Source organism: Syngnathus leptorhynchus, chromosome 13, assembly GCF_054491065.1.
Source record: "Syngnathus leptorhynchus isolate UIUO chromosome 13, UIUO_Slep, whole genome shotgun sequence".
NCBI classification, from domain to species: domain Eukaryota; kingdom Metazoa; phylum Chordata; class Actinopteri; order Syngnathiformes; family Syngnathidae; genus Syngnathus; species Syngnathus leptorhynchus.
In genome coordinates, this window is record NC_141207.1 from 8,872,860 (window position 1) to 8,888,350 (window position 15,491).

A 15,491-nucleotide genomic window follows, 5' to 3' on the forward strand; every position below is an offset into this window, starting at 1 on the left:
CGCAACATGCGATAGGGTCACTTAGACACAAAATCATCAACATTTTTATTTTATAGGTTACCATTATGTTGACACATGTGTCGGTCTTTGCCAACTACTTTCTGTCCCATTTGGGAGCTGAGCCCTGTTGTGTCTGAACGCCACTCGATGTTTTTTTGCCCGCGGCTATTTGTTCTCGACCTGTGACCGACACTCACCAGTCGTCAAAGTCAGCTACAGTCAACCCCGTCAGGCCTAAATAACGTCTCTGTAACGAAGAGGTGTTAGAGCTAAAATTACTCCAATAATATTTAGGAAACGTGGATAATCTTGGATCAGTTTATAGGATTTTAAATTCAAGTTCAAACCAGGATTGGGGGTTGTACTTGAAAATGGATTTATTGTTACAAAAATGGATTGTTTGTATGTCTAAAGCACCTTTAAATTGTATTTGAGAGAACAGAACAAACCGTCAAAACACAAAAAAACATATTGGCCCTGAACTAATCGGAAGCAAGTTTGGACTACAAATGACACCACAAAAAAAACTACAGCTCCCGTCAGCTGCTATCCCATGATTCTTCACATTGCTCCAAGCACGCGAAGAAGACGACTTGCGCAGAGCTGCTAACTAGCTAGCTAGCGCGCTAGCCGATCCTGGGTTGCTCATCATGGCTGCCTCCAAGCCAGTAGAGCCGCACTCCGGCACCGGCCTCCCCCGTTGGCAGCTGGCTCTGCTGGTCGGCGCTCCCATCGTGCTCGGGGTGGGAGCCGTGTACCTGTGGAACCGCAGCAAGGCGAAGGGACGCCCGGGGAAAGGCAGCGGCGAACGGATAACACCAGAAGGCAGCGCCAGTCCGGAGCAGGGCCAAGACAGCGCCTCGAGAGCCAACCAGGGGCTGGACAACATGGTACCGCTCGGCCTATTCGCTTGGCGGCGTTTTCATTTGGCGCAACCGCGAGGGTTGTAGCGTGCCGCGGGGCTTGCAGGGCGGCTCATGAGGCCGAGGGTGTGTCATTGCCGCTGAGGTGACGCGCAGCCAAGGACACCTGCTTGTGACAGCTACCCTCCGGCTGGGGAGGCCACGCGTAGTCGGTCTATCGACTCGATTAAACTAATGAGAGTGTGCTAATGCTACCTACAAATTTGCAGGGCTGGTTGCTAATTCGTGACGATGCTCTCATCAGGATTTCATTGTAACCTAACTTTAACATAAAATGTGTTTTATGTTCATTTAATAAGTATAATTCTGTCAAAACTGAAATTTGATTCGAGTGATTGCGACATAGGCTGATGCTGCAAGTTGGTTCCTAAAATGTCTCCTGCTCCTTCTGTGTTTCTCCCCTTTTTAGAGCCCTTTGGACAGGGCCCAAGCAGCAAAGAACAGAGGCAACAAATACTTTAAGGCAGCCAAGTATGACAATGCCATCCAGTGTTACACCGAGGCTATCGCGCTCTGCCCATCCGAGCAGAAAAGCGACCTGTCAACGTTCTACCAGAACCGAGCAGCGGCCTTTGAACAGCAGGTTGGCACCACACTCAACTAAACAAGCAAAGAGTTCAAAGTCACAGTCTGCTTTATTGTTAATTTCTTCACTTTAAGACACTCAAAGAGATCGAAATTACGTTTCCCACCATCCCACGGTGACTAGACACATCACACACATCTTGAGTCTCTCTCTGCTGCTTGAGGAGGCCAGGCGTATTGATGTTGCATTTTGATGCATCAATTACGGCAATTAAAATGTAGATAATCTGTTTATGTAACTGTCTCTAACTCATTCATTCATTCAATCTTTTGTTTTTCCACAGATGAAATGGACTGAGGTGGTGCAGGATTGCTCAGAGGCTGTGAAGTTCAACCCGCGCTATATCAAAGCTCTTTTCAGGAGGGCTAAAGCTTTGGAGAAGCTGGACAATAAGAAGGAATGCTTGGAAGGTGAGAGGTGTAGATGTGTGTGAGGGGTAAAAATGAAAAAAAGAAAAAAAAAAAAAGTTTTTGCGTGACATTCCTGATGATGTGGCATTCCAGATGTCACTGCTGTGTGTATCCTGGAGGCCTTCCAAAACCAGCAGAGCATGCTGTTGGCAGATAAGGTGCTCAAGCAGCTGGGGAAGGAGAAGGCTAAAGACAAATACAAGGTATGTACTTTCCTTGTTTGCACTTTAACTGTAGACTAAAATAACATTAAATTTCAATAATTATATTCAAAACAAAGCCATTAAAAATTAACAAAATATTTACCTGGAGGGAAAAAAAAACGATTGTATGTGTTCAGGGAGAAACACTGACACCTAGTGGCTGGAAGTAAGCATAGTAAATAAACTTGCTTGAAGGGAAAGTAACCATGTTCCGTCTCTTCTAGAACCGTGAGCCGATGATGCCTTCTCCTCAGTTCATCAAGTCGTACTTTGGTTCCTTCACCGATGACATCATCTCGCAACCCCTGCAGAAGGGGGAGAAGAAGGATGAGGACAAAGACAAGGAGGGCGAGGCCTCCGAAGTCACGGCTAGGTACGAGGGAAGATGATTGTCTCTCTCTCAAGGGAATGGCAAGCTTGCTATTTGGCGCTCTTAAAAATTGCTCCACCTCGTTAGCTCGGGCTACCTGAAGGCCAAGCATTTCATGGAGGAGGAGAACTACGACAAGATAATCAGCGAGTGCACCAAGGAAGTGGACTCTGAGGGCCGTTACACGGCCGAGGCGCTTCTGCTGCGCGCCACCTTCTACCTGCTGATCGGCAACGCCACCGCCGCTCAGCCCGACTTGGACCGCGTCATCAACATGCAGGAGGCCAACGTCAAGGTGCTTGAATTTTTGTTGTTGCTCGTTTTATTTTGGTGTGAGCTCATCTATTTTCTCGTCGGCAGCTGCGAGCCAACGCTCTCATCAAGCGTGGCAGCATGTACATGCAGCAGCAGCAACCCATGCTGTCCACACAGGACTTCAACATGGCGGCGGAGATCGACACGCGCAACCCCGACGTGTACCACCACAGGGGGCAGGTACGAGTCAGGTTGATCAATTCTATACCATTTCCACAAGTGATGTTTTATGACCCGTGGCTATGTGTGCTCAGCTGAAGATCCTGCTGGACCAGGTTGACGAAGCCGTGGGGGATTTTGACGAGTGTATCCTGCTCAGGCCCGACTCCGCTCTCGCCCAGGCGCAGAAATGTTTTGCACTGGTGAGTTTTGACAACCGTCCACTACCTTTTAGCGTGAACGACTTGGCAAGAAAAAACACTCTCGTGTCCTCCAGTACAGACAAGCGTACACGGGCCACAATCCATCACAAGTCCAGATCGCCATGGACGGCTTCGAGGACGTTATCAGAAGGTTCCCCAAATGCGCTGAGGGCTATGCGCTCTACGCTCAGGTAAGAACTCAGATTTATTCTCAGCACGACATCAATACTTGAACATTTTCATACCTCCTTTTTAGGCTTTGACCGATCAGCAGCAGTTTGGCAAAGCGGACGAGATGTATGACAAGTGTATTGAGCTGGAACCCGACAACGCCACGACATATGTCCACAAAGGGTAAGACTGACACAACGGAGGTTTTAAAAAGGGTGTGGCGTAGTGTTCTATAAATCTTGATCCCTATTCTGCGCAGATTGTTACAGCTCCAGTGGAAGCAAGACCTGGACTTGGGTCTAGACCTCATCAGCAAGGCCATCGAGATTGACAACAAATGTGACTTTGCCTACGAAACAATGGGAACAATTGAAGTTCAAAGGTGAGGGGACCCGACTGAGCTTTTTCTAGATGTGAGATAACCAGAGGGTAACTTTTTTAATTTTTTTTTTTCCCAGGGGCAATCTGGACAAAGCGATAGACATGTTCAACAAGGCCATCAACCTGGCCAAATCGGAGATGGAGATGGCACACTTGTACTCGCTGTGCGACGCGGCGTACGCCCAGACGGAGGTGGCCAGGAAGTACGGCCTCAAGCCGCCAACGCTCTAACTCGGCATCAATCTGAGGGTTGCTCGTTCTCCAATCGTAACTGTGTAACTGCATCGATTTGTTTAAGCGAGGTGGGGAAAATGCTGGATTATCATGTAAAAAATAATAATAATTCGAAGAGCCCGCCTGAGCATCGTGTTTACGTTGTATTTGAAAAAGGGTCTGGAATGCTTAAGGGTCCCCCCCCCCACCATGTGTCACACACAGGAATGGCCGATGATTTAAAAAAAAAAGTAGACTTGTGACCGTGAGAGAAAGTTTGACTATCAGTGTTTTGTTCCATTTATCTCCCAATATCAGTTTCAAATTGAAGATTCAAACCATGTAGCCAAATATGTCATGTCTGTCTTGGGAATGCTTGGGCCTGTATGCAAAAGTCGATTCGGAAGCAGGGAATCGTATTTCTTTTTTTGTTTTGCTTGTTTTTTAAAATATTGAATTGCCTGTTTCTTTTTTCTTTTTCTACGTTGCGTGCAGCATGTTCACTTTCTAATGTAAATGCAACGCCTGCGCTGTTTGAACACTAGAAGAATCAATCTCATCAGCCCGACTTAAAACTGCTCCTTTTTATAGCACCGGCATTGTTAAAACAGTTGTACGATTTAATTCGGGACAAGAAAACTGGTTTCATTTCCTTTTCACCTGCGAGTCATCCTTTTAATCTCATTACCTGAGCCTTTTTTTTGTTGTTTCTCGTTTTACAGACAGGCACAAATTTCCTATTGGAATAGTTGTAAACGTTTTGAGATGGACACTTTGATTTTGACTGACAAAATTCTACTGACATTCTTCATCGATGTGTATGGTGACCAAAGTGAAATAGAATTTGAATCCTAATAAAGTTATGATTCCTGGAAAGAGAGTTGACGTGCTTTCACTTTTTGCAATATACAAACAAAATCAAAACAACAATCAACGCAAAGCAAAAACAAAACACTAACACGTTAGCTCCGCCCCTCAGCTATCAACAAACTCTCGCGATACTTGTCGGCACTTGACGTGTCTCGTCAACATAATAATGGCGGATGCTGTGGAGGAAGCGCTCCGGGGCAGCTGGTGAGACAATCTTCTTTTTGTCCTTATCGTAAATCGACACCTCTCAGTTTCCTGCAGTTGGACAGTCTTTATCCCCGGCGTTTCTACCGAATTTGATGGACGATAAGTTTATGTTGTTAATCTGCTTTTGTATCGTTTATTCCGTGTGTTGTACTCTTCGGGTTTTTTGCCAGCTATTTATCATTTATTAAAATTAGTCAGCACGTTAGGAGTCACACTCACGTCGAACTTACTCGTGTATTTTTTAGGGAGCTTTCGATGTCTATTTTGGATATCTTTCGCTTGGTCAGCATATCAAGTTCGCCGGTTAACTAACTGAGAATGCTAACAATGAGCAAGTCCAATTGATAGCAGGGATTTGTTCCGTTCAAGCACAACCAAAGCGGAACGCTCGCTTTAACAATGGCTTCTGTTTCGTTTCCCTTGCTGCTTGACGTGCTTCTAGATATCTGACACAATACCTCGCTTCTCTCCTTGACCGACTTGCATAGAGTCATAAAGGACAGATCATCATCCTATCGGAATGAATGGAATGTGATGTGTTAGGAAGTGGTGTATCGTTTCATATGTATTTTAACACCTGTTCCTAACACTCGCGAAACATCAAATCGATAATTGAAAACTTTTGGTTTTGTCCCATCAGGGACCAAGATTTAGCTGAGGCTTTGGACTCGGGTAGTTCCGACATGGAGATGGACAAAGGTGTCGTCGTTCACCCTCAGGAGACTTCAGCTCAACAGAGAGCAAAAATGTGGAAGGTACAGTTGTTTAAAAATGAAGAATTTAAATCGTGATAAATTGAACATCAACGGCTTATTGTGTGTCGCCAGATTGCGCTAAACGTGTCCGGTAAAGGAGACTCTTTGGCTCAATGGGATGGTATCCTCGATTTACCAGAACAGACGCTCATTCACAGTCGCAGTGAGCAGCTGATCGGTGAGGAAATGCGGATGGCTCTTTGAACAAAATTTGGGAGGATTTGGTCACTTTTGTTTTTGTTTTCTTTTGTGGATTCCCACATTCAGAGCAGCTTCAAGTGTCGGAGGAGGAGCGCGGCGACATGGTGTCCGACGTGGAGGCGGTGGTCACCTTCTACTGCAAGTCGCGCAATATCAGCTTCACTTCAGACCTGAGCTGGCCGCACCTACTCAAGCCGCTGCTGGGCCTTCGGCTGGCCCGCAGCGACCTCTACAACTGCTTCTACGCCATTATGAACAAGCATATACCCCGGTGGGTGTGCCGTCCTTTTAAACAATTGTTATTTGTATTCAATCGAAATGTTTTGTGTATAAAAATTGCCTATTAAATCGCATCATTTAGGGATGGTTTTTTTTTTTTTTCCCCTCTATCAGGGAGTGTGTGCCCAAAGGTCGCCCGTTCCACCTCTACCGACTGCTCCTGCAGTACCACGAACCTGAACTCTGCTCCTTCTTGGATACCAAAAAGATCACGCCTGACTCCTACGCCATCAACTGGGTGTGTTGGGATTCTTCAAATCGATACATTCCGTCACTTCACTGCGCCGTTAATGTCCCCGAACTGTTTGTGTCCTCCACAGATGGGCAGCCTGTTCTCCAGCCGCTGCCCGCCCGACGTCACCCAGGCTCTGTGGGACTGCTACCTCCAACAAGCGGACCCGTTCCTCATCTTCTTCCTTATGCTCATCATCCTCGTCAATGCCAAGTAAAGTCTTCCCGTTTTTCTCAGAGAGAGAGTCGGACTTCTTAATTTAAAAAAAAAAAAATTTTTTAATCCAACCTGTAGAGAGACCATCCTTGCCAGAGAAGGAGACAACAAAGATGATATCATGAGTAAGTATGATCCTCAGTCTTTGTGCGTGAGTTCATTGAACCCCCCCCCCCCCCCCCCCCCCAAAGATAAACATTGTAATTGACTATAGATGCCACAAGGTGGCGGCAAATCACTTTTAATAAATAACAATATCTGTAACAGAAATGCTGGAAGAATCTCCTTCTCTACTTGAAGCCGAGGACATCGAGGACTTATTTTCCTTGGCCCAGTACTACCAGAGCAAAACTCCTCTGTCGCTAAGGAAGGTTGGACTTCCATTTCCTGGCCATCATCTACCACATCCTATTCTGACGTCGACCGCTGACGCCTCTCTCTCTCTTTCCAGATGAACCAAAACCTGTTCGGTAGCAGTCTGGTGGCTCTGAAGGAGGAAGACATCGACCTGAGTCAGGCGCTCTGCCTCCCAGTGTCTGTGCCAGAAATCCTGGTGGCCAACCATCATCAGCAGGTGGCTGAGCTGCTGAGCATTTTAAAAGGCAAGAGAATAAAAGCTAACATACCGCCACCTCCTTCTTGTCTACTCAGGACGGGGTGCGTTTCTTTGTGGTGGACTGCCGGCCGGCTGAGCAGTACAACGCCGGTCATCTGTCCACTGCCTTCCATCTGGACTCAGACCTGGTGAGTTGTCGCTGTCCCAGTTTTCCATCAGTGGTACTCCGAATCATCCCGGCACTTTTTCTGTTCCACCACAGATGCTCCAGAACCCCTCCGAGTTTGCTCTGTCGGTCAAGTCCCTCTTGGAGGCTCAGAAGCAGTCCTTGGAGTCTGGCTCGGTCGCCAGCGGAGAGCACCTGTGCTTCATGGGCAGCGGAAGAGAGGAGGAGGACATGTACATGAACATGGTGCTGGCACACTTCCTGCAGGTGAGAGACTGGAATAGGCGAGGCTAAAACGCACGGGCTCATTTTATGCTGACTAAGAGCTTTGTCTTGCAGAAAAATAAGGAGTATGTCAGCATTGCTAAGGGGGGCTTCATGGGTGAGTATAGTTATTGTTTAAAAGCCTTCCTTTCAGGTTGCCTCAATGAATAAATTGGGAAGGGATAACCAAGCATAATTGAAGTGACAGATAATTTAGTGTGTCTGTGTTTGTTCTCAGCTCTACAGCAGCACTTGGTGGACATGAACGTTGAGGGCTTGGACTCGTCGTACATCCACTGGATCGTCAGCACGTCGGGATCTCACAACAGCCTCAGCTCGGCAGACGTACGGCAGAAACGTTTTTTTTTATTTTTTATTTTTGCTTCTTGGCTGAAATTTGAGTTGGAAGTGAGCACGTTTCTTGTTCTTTTTGCGTGGCCACCAGGGGGACTCTCTGAGCGACGGCAAAGGCGTCAAGTCTTTGGTCAACAAAATGACTTTTGCCCTCAAGTCCAAGTCGGTGAATGTGAAAGAGAAGATGATCAGCTTCATTGAAAACACGTCCACCCCTGTGGACAGGTGAGCAATTCCTTTATGTCCCCACATTGGCAGTGGAAACGAAAATATTTTTGTCCGACTGTGGACTTGAACTTTGACAGTGTTGCTCACCGCAAGCCCCAAAACCAATTATATTCACCGTACCTTGTACCTTATTTCATGCTAGAATATCTTTCAATCTGCCCTGGCCAGAGAAGGTGATTCCTGATAGGTAAGCGCTCGCTATTGAGCTCTTTTGTCACCAGCATGCCAGCGACTGGCTCTGAAGAACACATTCACGCATGCCACTCTGTATTTAGCATTCATGGCTCTCTCCTAACCCCCAAACAAACACACACATGCTAGTCGTCATGCTTTCCACTAACTTTTTTTTTTTTAGGCGTTGGTTGATTCATCCTCACTTCAGCTTTCATTGCCTTTTTTTTTTTTCCTCTCCGTATGTCACGCAGAAGAGACTCATTGCCTAATCTCTATTGTCTTCTCAAAAGCTGTGCCGATCTCAAAACCAATGTGATGCAACAGCGCCATCTGTTGGGATGCGTTGGTCATTACAGTGGTTTTTCAAACTTGAATTTCTCGGTTATGCTGGGCAAGACCCTCTTTAAAAGTGAATTCATTGTCTTTATATGATATGTTTTATTTCTAGCAATTCTTGTCAAGCTTTTCCTTTTTCCTGCAGCTTGGAGGTCTTCATCTGCCATCGCCATTTGTGTCAAATAGATGAATTGGGCTTTTTCCACAGTCGTGTCGCAGTCTCGGCTCCCCCCCCCCCACTAAAGCGTTTCCTCTCTTCAGGCACGTGAGCAGCAGCGACCGCGTAGGCAAACCTTACCGCGGAGTGAAGCCCGTTTTCAGTATTGGCGATGAAGAGGAGTACGACACAGGTGAACGCTTCGTCGTCTTCTTTCATCATCAGATGCGAGGAGCGTTTTTATCGACTGGTCCCCCATGGGTCCTTTAGATGAGATCGACAGTTCGTCCATGTCGGACGACGACCGGAAGGAAATTGTCAACGTTCAGACGTGGATCAACAAGCCCGACGTCAAGCATCACATCCCGTGCAACGAGGTGAAGGAGACCGGTCACATGTTCCCCAGGTGAGCCAAAACTTTATTGAAATTCTTTTTTTTTTTTATTGTGTTCTTACGTTGTGTTTTGCGCTCAAATGCAGCCACTTGCTGGTCACAGCCACGCACATGTACTGCCTGCGCGAGATTGCCGCTAGGAAAGGCTTCGCTTACATCCAGTCCAGACAAGCGCTGAGCTCCGTGGTGAAGATCACGTCCAAGAAGAAGCACCCGGAGCTCATCACTTTCAAGTTTGGCACCAACAACTCCACCGGTGTGGAGATTTCCGCAGTGGAACGGTGACTTTTTTTTTTTTTTTTTTTTTTGCTTAGTCACTTGGTGTGCTCGTATGAAGTCGCTGATTGTAATCTGCGCATTTGCCTCTTCTTAGATATCTTATCCCCAACGCCGGAGACGCCACCAAGGTGATCAAGCAGCAGATCATGAAGGTCCTCGACGCGCTGGAGACTTCGTAAAAAGGACGGACGATGACAACGGCGGCGTCTGGTGCCCGCTTGCCCCTAACAAAAACTGTTGGAAGTACCTCGGGTCCCCGACGCGGTGCGGCGTTGGCCTCCGGATGCCACGCCGCTCCACTGCACAACTGCGGGAGCCCAGAGCGTATCATGCTGCCCTCTTTACACTAACTTATGAAATATATATATATATATATATATATTGGTTATACGGTATTATTTGTTAATTCTAAAGCAGTGCTATTCCACTTTGGAAGCTTTCCTCTGGCCTTAAGGTAGCGTTACTATCCAAGCGGTTGTTCAATGATTATGTGACACTCTTTGTTAAATGTTAAACAGTGTTTTCGCTGTCTTATTTCCAGACCGGTTGATTTAGGCGGACAAGTAGTGAATGTACAGAACTTGTAGCAGCAATGTTACAGTCGGGGCGAGGTTTTTTGATTTTGAATTTTTTTTTTTTCCCCAGCAGTCAGCCTTAAGTAGAAACCCCATGTGAGGTTCATTATAAATATGTACATATGTACTGCTGTTATGTGAAGCATCTCCAAAGTTAAGAGTATGCAGCAAGGCTTTAAATTCATCTCGTGTGTGATGTAGCAACTGAGCATCAACATTTGTTTCATCAGGCAATTATTTGCTGTTTACTTTTGCGCTTGCTTTAAAGGAAACATTACTGATTATACATACTGATTAGAATATGATCGATACAAACTTGAATACAAAACTTTCAACAAATGCCTTTTTTTCCCCACTCTGATCGTTATCCCGTATAAAGGCCAATGCATTGTGCTGTAAATATTACAAATTAAACTATGGGCCCTAGTCTTAATACCACTGGTTAACATCACTCACAAAAGGATGGCACCACTTGGCTGGCAATGCAAAAAAAAAAAAAAAAGGTTGAATTTGCACCTTACTGTACTGCTATTATTTTGTAAACATTTCCCATTTTAATAAACAAAGCGATATCACTGCTGTATAGTTGTCGTTTTTGATTGACTAATGAAAATTCCACAAAAACTGAATAAATTAAAAGTTTCGCACAGAAACGCGATTGGCTGCCAGATTTCCGCCCCTGTAAACGTCACTTCTTTTTACATTTCAGAGTAAAGTTATATGGCTTTGCGTATACACACCTAGGTCACCAAAGTACGATAGATAACTATGAATGTTGAATTATGTTACACATAATCAAGAAGGTCTAAGATATCAATACTGTCATCGGTCCTCACTTAAAGAAATTAACTTCATCGCTTACTTTTACTTTGAAGAACAGTTGACGGCTAGCCTTAATGTAGTTAGCATGTAAACACGCACAAACACTAGTTACAAGAAAGTAGCCGTCGTATTCATGTCTACAATAGCGAAGGCAATGTCAAGTAAGTGTGTCTTTTTTATGAACTGAGAGCCTCACTAAAACACAAACATATAATGGCGTCTTGTTGTCGCTGCTCGCAGAGTTCCGGCTTGCCGTCATCCAACTGCAGGTGGGAAGCGTCAAGGCGGACAACCTGAGCCGGGCTCGGAGACTCATTGACGAGGCGGCGGGACAAGGCAGCAAAGTGGTGCTACTTCCGGTGAGGAGACACAGTGCCATTTTTTTTTTTTTAAATCAATGTAAATGATGATGTAGTATGAAATGTTACTAAATTAAATACTTGCAGGAATGCTTCAATTCGCCTTATGGGAGCGGCTTCTTTCCCACCTACGCTGAGAAGATCCCAGGAGAGTCCACGCAGCTTCTTTCCCAAGCAGCCAAGGACAACAAGGTCTACCTGGTAGGAGGTGAGAACCTGCTGCCTAATCATAATCCATCCCAATGTATTCCAAATCGTTCACACCAATTCTCACGTATAAGACCATTTCTTTTAATTCCATCGTCATTGCACTAGGTTCCATCCCCGAGGAGGATGCAGGCAAGTTGTACAACAGCTGTCTCGTGTTTGGACCTGATGGACAGCTCCTCATCAAACACAGGAAGGTACATCACGAAGAAGTTTGACACACCCACACACGGAGACACGACACACACACACTGTTGCTTTTTCCTCTTCAAGATCCACCTGTTCGACATCGACATTCCAGGCAAGATCAGCTTCCAGGAATCGGAAACGCTGAGCCCTGGCAACACCTTGTCGATGTTTGAAACACGTGAGTGCTGTCCAATTATTATAACTTGCTCTTATTTATATTCTTTTGTCTTGACAATATTCCAATATTACTCAGCCTTCTGCAAAGTGGGCGTGGGGATTTGTTATGACTTGAGATTTGCCGAGCTGGCGCAGCTCTACAGCAGGAAGGGTGAGTGTGTCGCCAACGTTGTCGTTGATGTTTGTTAGAGAGGTTTTTGACAGGTTCTTCTTCTCCGCTTGGTCAGGGTGTCAGCTGTTGCTCTACCCAGGAGCCTTCAACATGACCACGGGTCCGGCCCACTGGGAACTCCTACAAAGGGGCAGGTGAGGTTTCGGACGTACAACGTTACTGCGATTCACGAGCGCAATGGTTTGAAAATATCTGTGATTCACAGAGCTGTGGACAACCAAGTGTACGTGGCCACGGCTTCGCCCGCCAGGGACGAGAGCGCCTCCTACGTGGCCTGGGGTCACAGCACTGTGGTGAACCCCTGGTGAGATGCAGCACTTGACTTGAAACGCTTAAAGGTTGTTTGAATGAGAGAGAATATAAGAATGAGCCACATGCTGCTTCACCAAGATGTCTCATTTCAAGGGGGGAGGTTATCTCGAAAGCCGGAGCGGAGGAGGCTGTGATCTACGCAGATATCGGTGAGTGTCAAGTGTTGGTGTAATTTTATTTCACTATCAGAAACACGTAACCTGAATTTGAATATTTAGTTTCACAAAATTGTGTACATTTGTGTTTCATTTGGCCACACGCTGATTTCAGACCTGCAGTACCTGGCTGAAGTGCGGCAGCAGATCCCCATCACCAGCCAGCGCCGCCACGACGTCTACGTCGTCACCTCCCCGCAGGGAGAGGCCAGATGACCCAGCGACTGACAAGATGGTGAACGTTTTTCACTCGTGATTGTTTGACGTTAAGAATCATGATCGACAGGAGTTGCCATCAGACGGACAATGATAATCTTTTGACTTGAGATGAATGAAGAATGATTTTTGTAAACACATTGTGGAAAAAAATGAATTTATTGGAAAAAAACTATCAGAGCTCCAAAGCTAAAGTGCCAAGAATTCATTAAAACATTCAAGCAGTGATGAACAAATCGTCACCTCCTTTTTCAAGGTGAATCCTCCATTAAAAAAATTTACATCGTATTTATGGCTTAGGCATTTGAGGTTCATTCAATCTTCTCTGTGAGTCCTTGAGAGCTTTTAGTACATATTGTTTTTGACATGTCAATTTATTTTTCCCAACTTTCCAGGAAGGTGCTTCCAAGTATGAAATGTTTGTTTCAAACTAAAATAACCAACTTTGCGGTTCAATATTGATCACGTAACAGAAGAAACATTTCAAAGTTGGACGATTAGACGTTGGACTCCCACGACTGCAACGTGACCACTTCCGTTTCCTCCGATTTCTGACGTCTCCTGTGGTAACCTGCAGATGGCGTTATTTGCACACTCAGATAACAGTAGAGAATGCAAAAATCTGACTGCATTATTTTAATAGTCTCAATTTTGACTGGAACTAAGCCTAAATGTAAATTTGACCCGGGACCAAACAATTTCAGTGCCCGCCTACGTTTACCTCTGTCCCTTCTGCTCAGGTGTTGTATCTTCTTCCTCTTGCTCACCCGGTCCAGGTGGATCTGGTAGCCCAAGCCCACGGCCACCATGACACCCACCACAACGCACAGAGCCGTGCTGAATACCCACAGGGCGTCTCTGGCCCGGGTCACCACGGGGCCATGCCACACCGCGTCTAAGCAGAAACAAAAGAAGAAGCCATCGGGACCCAAACGTCACATATAGCGTGACCCTAACCACAAACCTCCCCTTACCCCCAGCAGTGACATCCCACATACGTGTGGTGGAGGTAAGGGTCTGGTTGATGAACGTGTTGTGAACCACGCAGGACACGTTGTTGTCCGTCACGTTGACGCTCAAGTAGCTGGTGACGTAGTAGAGGCCAGAGTCTTCCCGCAGCTCCACCTGGGTCTGTACCGAGCCCTCTGGGATTTCCCGAACCCCGTCGTCAATCAGCCAGTTCACAACCGGCTTGGGGAAGCCGCCGCCCGAATCGCACTGGAAGACACTCGGGGCATTCTCCACCGCCGCCTCCCACCGCAGCTCGGGAGCGCTAAATGGAGCTGACGCATAGAAATAACACGGAGGTAAGACTCGGGTCTGTATTTTTTTTTTATTTCAACATTACTGGAAATTATTATTTTTTAATATATTTTTAATAAATAAATACAAATAAAATAGGCCAATAAAATAAACTTACCAGCGACCCTGACACACAGCGAGCAGGCCTCCAGGTTGCGATTTTCCTGAGCGGTAATAATGACACTATAAGATGCGTTGTCTTCCTGCGGGTCCACGGCGGGCAGGCTTAGTGTGAAATTGCCGGTGAGAACGTCGTGGTTGTCATCTTGGTCTCCAACCACCTTATTCTCATTCCTCCTCCACTCAACAGAGACATTGGGCAAGGTGAGTGCTTCTGGGTAAAAGCAGGAAAGCCGCAGCGGCTGGCCCACAATGCCCAGCACGCACTCCACGTCTGGGGAGAGCAATTTTTAAAATTTTCATCTTGTTTGTAAAGGAACCAGTTTGTTTGCCTTTTTATTAGATTGAACACGAAGCACCATTTGGTGGTCACTATGACGTCATTAAAAGTGACTTTCATTCTTACCCCAAGCGTTGCAGCAGGTGAAAAAGAAGCTGAGCAGTAGTCCTGTGCTCCACAGTGGCCCGCGCATTGCCTCTAAGCCCCCCTAAAACTGATTTCCCCCCCCTTTTGATGAAAACTCTTGTAGCTATAGTTGTCTAACTCCGCATCAATCGTTCACCCCAAAGGAATGTCAGCGTCATGTTGCGTCTTGCCGCGCCGTCAAAGTTTTTGTCGCTCCTCTTTACAATCGCGGCGTGAAAAGTGTGGGAACAAGCGAAAGGAAGATGAGACATGAAGGATTCGCTTTCAAGACTGCTGAATTTGTATCAGGAGGGGCCATTGGTGTATTCCGTCCAACCTGTTTGGTTTCTCTCACCTTTTTAAGCACACGCCCATAAAAGCCTGGAGGCGCCCGGTAGGGGGGATTTTAATGACATGAATCACCTCTGACGTCCATATTTGACCTATATATTACGTACAAATATTCCTAATTTGACATTGGTAAATGTTAAATATTACATGCATTATTTATGTATTAGAAAGGCCGGAAATAAAGGCTCATTTCACTATTATTAAGAGGTAGCATATCCCATGAAATAATGACATTGAATCGAATTTTAAAGCGTAATGACGCCATTATCCTCTAGAGGGCAATTTCCCCACCCCTCCAAAAACGCGAAATAATTTTTATTTTAAGCAATAAACAATAACACATTTTTAAAATTGTTAGAGAGGACATAGCATAGCGAAAAGCACCGTGACAATGCAAAAAATAGATGAACTTTGAAGGGTTGTGGTCTCCTTAGTTTACTTTTATGTATTTTGGAAACAAGAAACTGAAACTCATTGACACACCGAAACAATTTAGCTACCGGAAGTGACGTTTACAGCATAAATA

General features: G+C 45.8%; 4 protein-coding genes across 7 annotated transcripts; 3 read left to right on the forward strand and 1 right to left on the reverse strand.

Annotated features, from left to right (window-relative positions):
* The first annotated feature begins 538 nt into the window (after positions 1-538).
* Positions 539-4,815, forward strand: tomm70 (translocase of outer mitochondrial membrane 70). The gene is made up of 12 exons (XM_085927306.1): positions 539-890; positions 1,333-1,506; positions 1,793-1,919; positions 2,013-2,122; positions 2,347-2,495; positions 2,580-2,787; positions 2,853-2,987; positions 3,062-3,169; positions 3,244-3,360; positions 3,426-3,523; positions 3,600-3,722; positions 3,799-4,815. Exons 1-12 carry the CDS (start codon positions 651-653, stop codon positions 3,950-3,952), a joined length of 1,743 nt encoding a protein of 580 aa, XP_085783432.1. The 5' UTR covers positions 539-650; the 3' UTR covers positions 3,953-4,815.
* A 109-nt stretch (positions 4,816-4,924) lies between these two features.
* tbc1d23 (TBC1 domain family, member 23) lies at positions 4,925-10,758 on the forward strand. 3 transcript variants are annotated; one of them, XM_085927302.1, is made up of 19 exons: positions 4,925-5,008; positions 5,652-5,766; positions 5,839-5,944; positions 6,034-6,238; positions 6,361-6,484; positions 6,567-6,691; positions 6,773-6,819; positions 6,962-7,065; positions 7,146-7,268; positions 7,346-7,438; positions 7,513-7,683; positions 7,756-7,798; positions 7,919-8,025; positions 8,126-8,259; positions 8,405-8,449; positions 9,034-9,122; positions 9,200-9,335; positions 9,410-9,604; positions 9,697-10,758. In XM_085927302.1, exons 1-19 carry the CDS (start codon positions 4,971-4,973, stop codon positions 9,779-9,781), a joined length of 2,085 nt encoding a protein of 694 aa, XP_085783428.1. In that variant the 5' UTR covers positions 4,925-4,970; the 3' UTR covers positions 9,782-10,758. The 3 variants fall into 3 exon arrangements, with proteins under 3 accessions (XP_085783428.1, XP_085783429.1, XP_085783430.1); XM_085927304.1 differs by lacking the exon at positions 4,925-5,008 and adding an exon at positions 5,066-5,557; XM_085927303.1 differs by lacking the exon at positions 8,405-8,449.
* Positions 10,759-11,010: 252 nt separating this feature from the next.
* nit2 (nitrilase family, member 2) lies at positions 11,011-13,022 on the forward strand. The gene is made up of 10 exons (XM_085927320.1): positions 11,011-11,160; positions 11,240-11,358; positions 11,446-11,566; positions 11,674-11,762; positions 11,839-11,932; positions 12,008-12,082; positions 12,159-12,237; positions 12,309-12,407; positions 12,509-12,564; positions 12,686-13,022. Exons 1-10 carry the CDS (start codon positions 11,133-11,135, stop codon positions 12,784-12,786), a joined length of 861 nt encoding a protein of 286 aa, XP_085783446.1. The 5' UTR covers positions 11,011-11,132; the 3' UTR covers positions 12,787-13,022.
* Positions 12,927-15,003, reverse strand: LOC147047524 (ICOS ligand-like). 2 transcript variants are annotated; one of them, XM_085927319.1, is made up of 5 exons: positions 14,615-15,003; positions 14,207-14,482; positions 13,785-14,069; positions 13,508-13,681; positions 12,927-13,357 (listed from the first exon to the last, which is right to left on the reverse strand). In XM_085927319.1, the coding sequence occupies exons 1-5, from the start codon at positions 14,679-14,681 to the stop codon at positions 13,284-13,286; spliced, it is 876 nt and encodes a 291-aa protein (XP_085783445.1). In that variant the 5' UTR covers positions 14,682-15,003; the 3' UTR covers positions 12,927-13,283. The 2 variants fall into 2 exon arrangements, with proteins under 2 accessions (XP_085783445.1, XP_085783444.1); XM_085927318.1 differs by having other exon boundaries at positions 13,761-14,069.
* Positions 15,004-15,491: the final 488 nt, after the last annotated feature.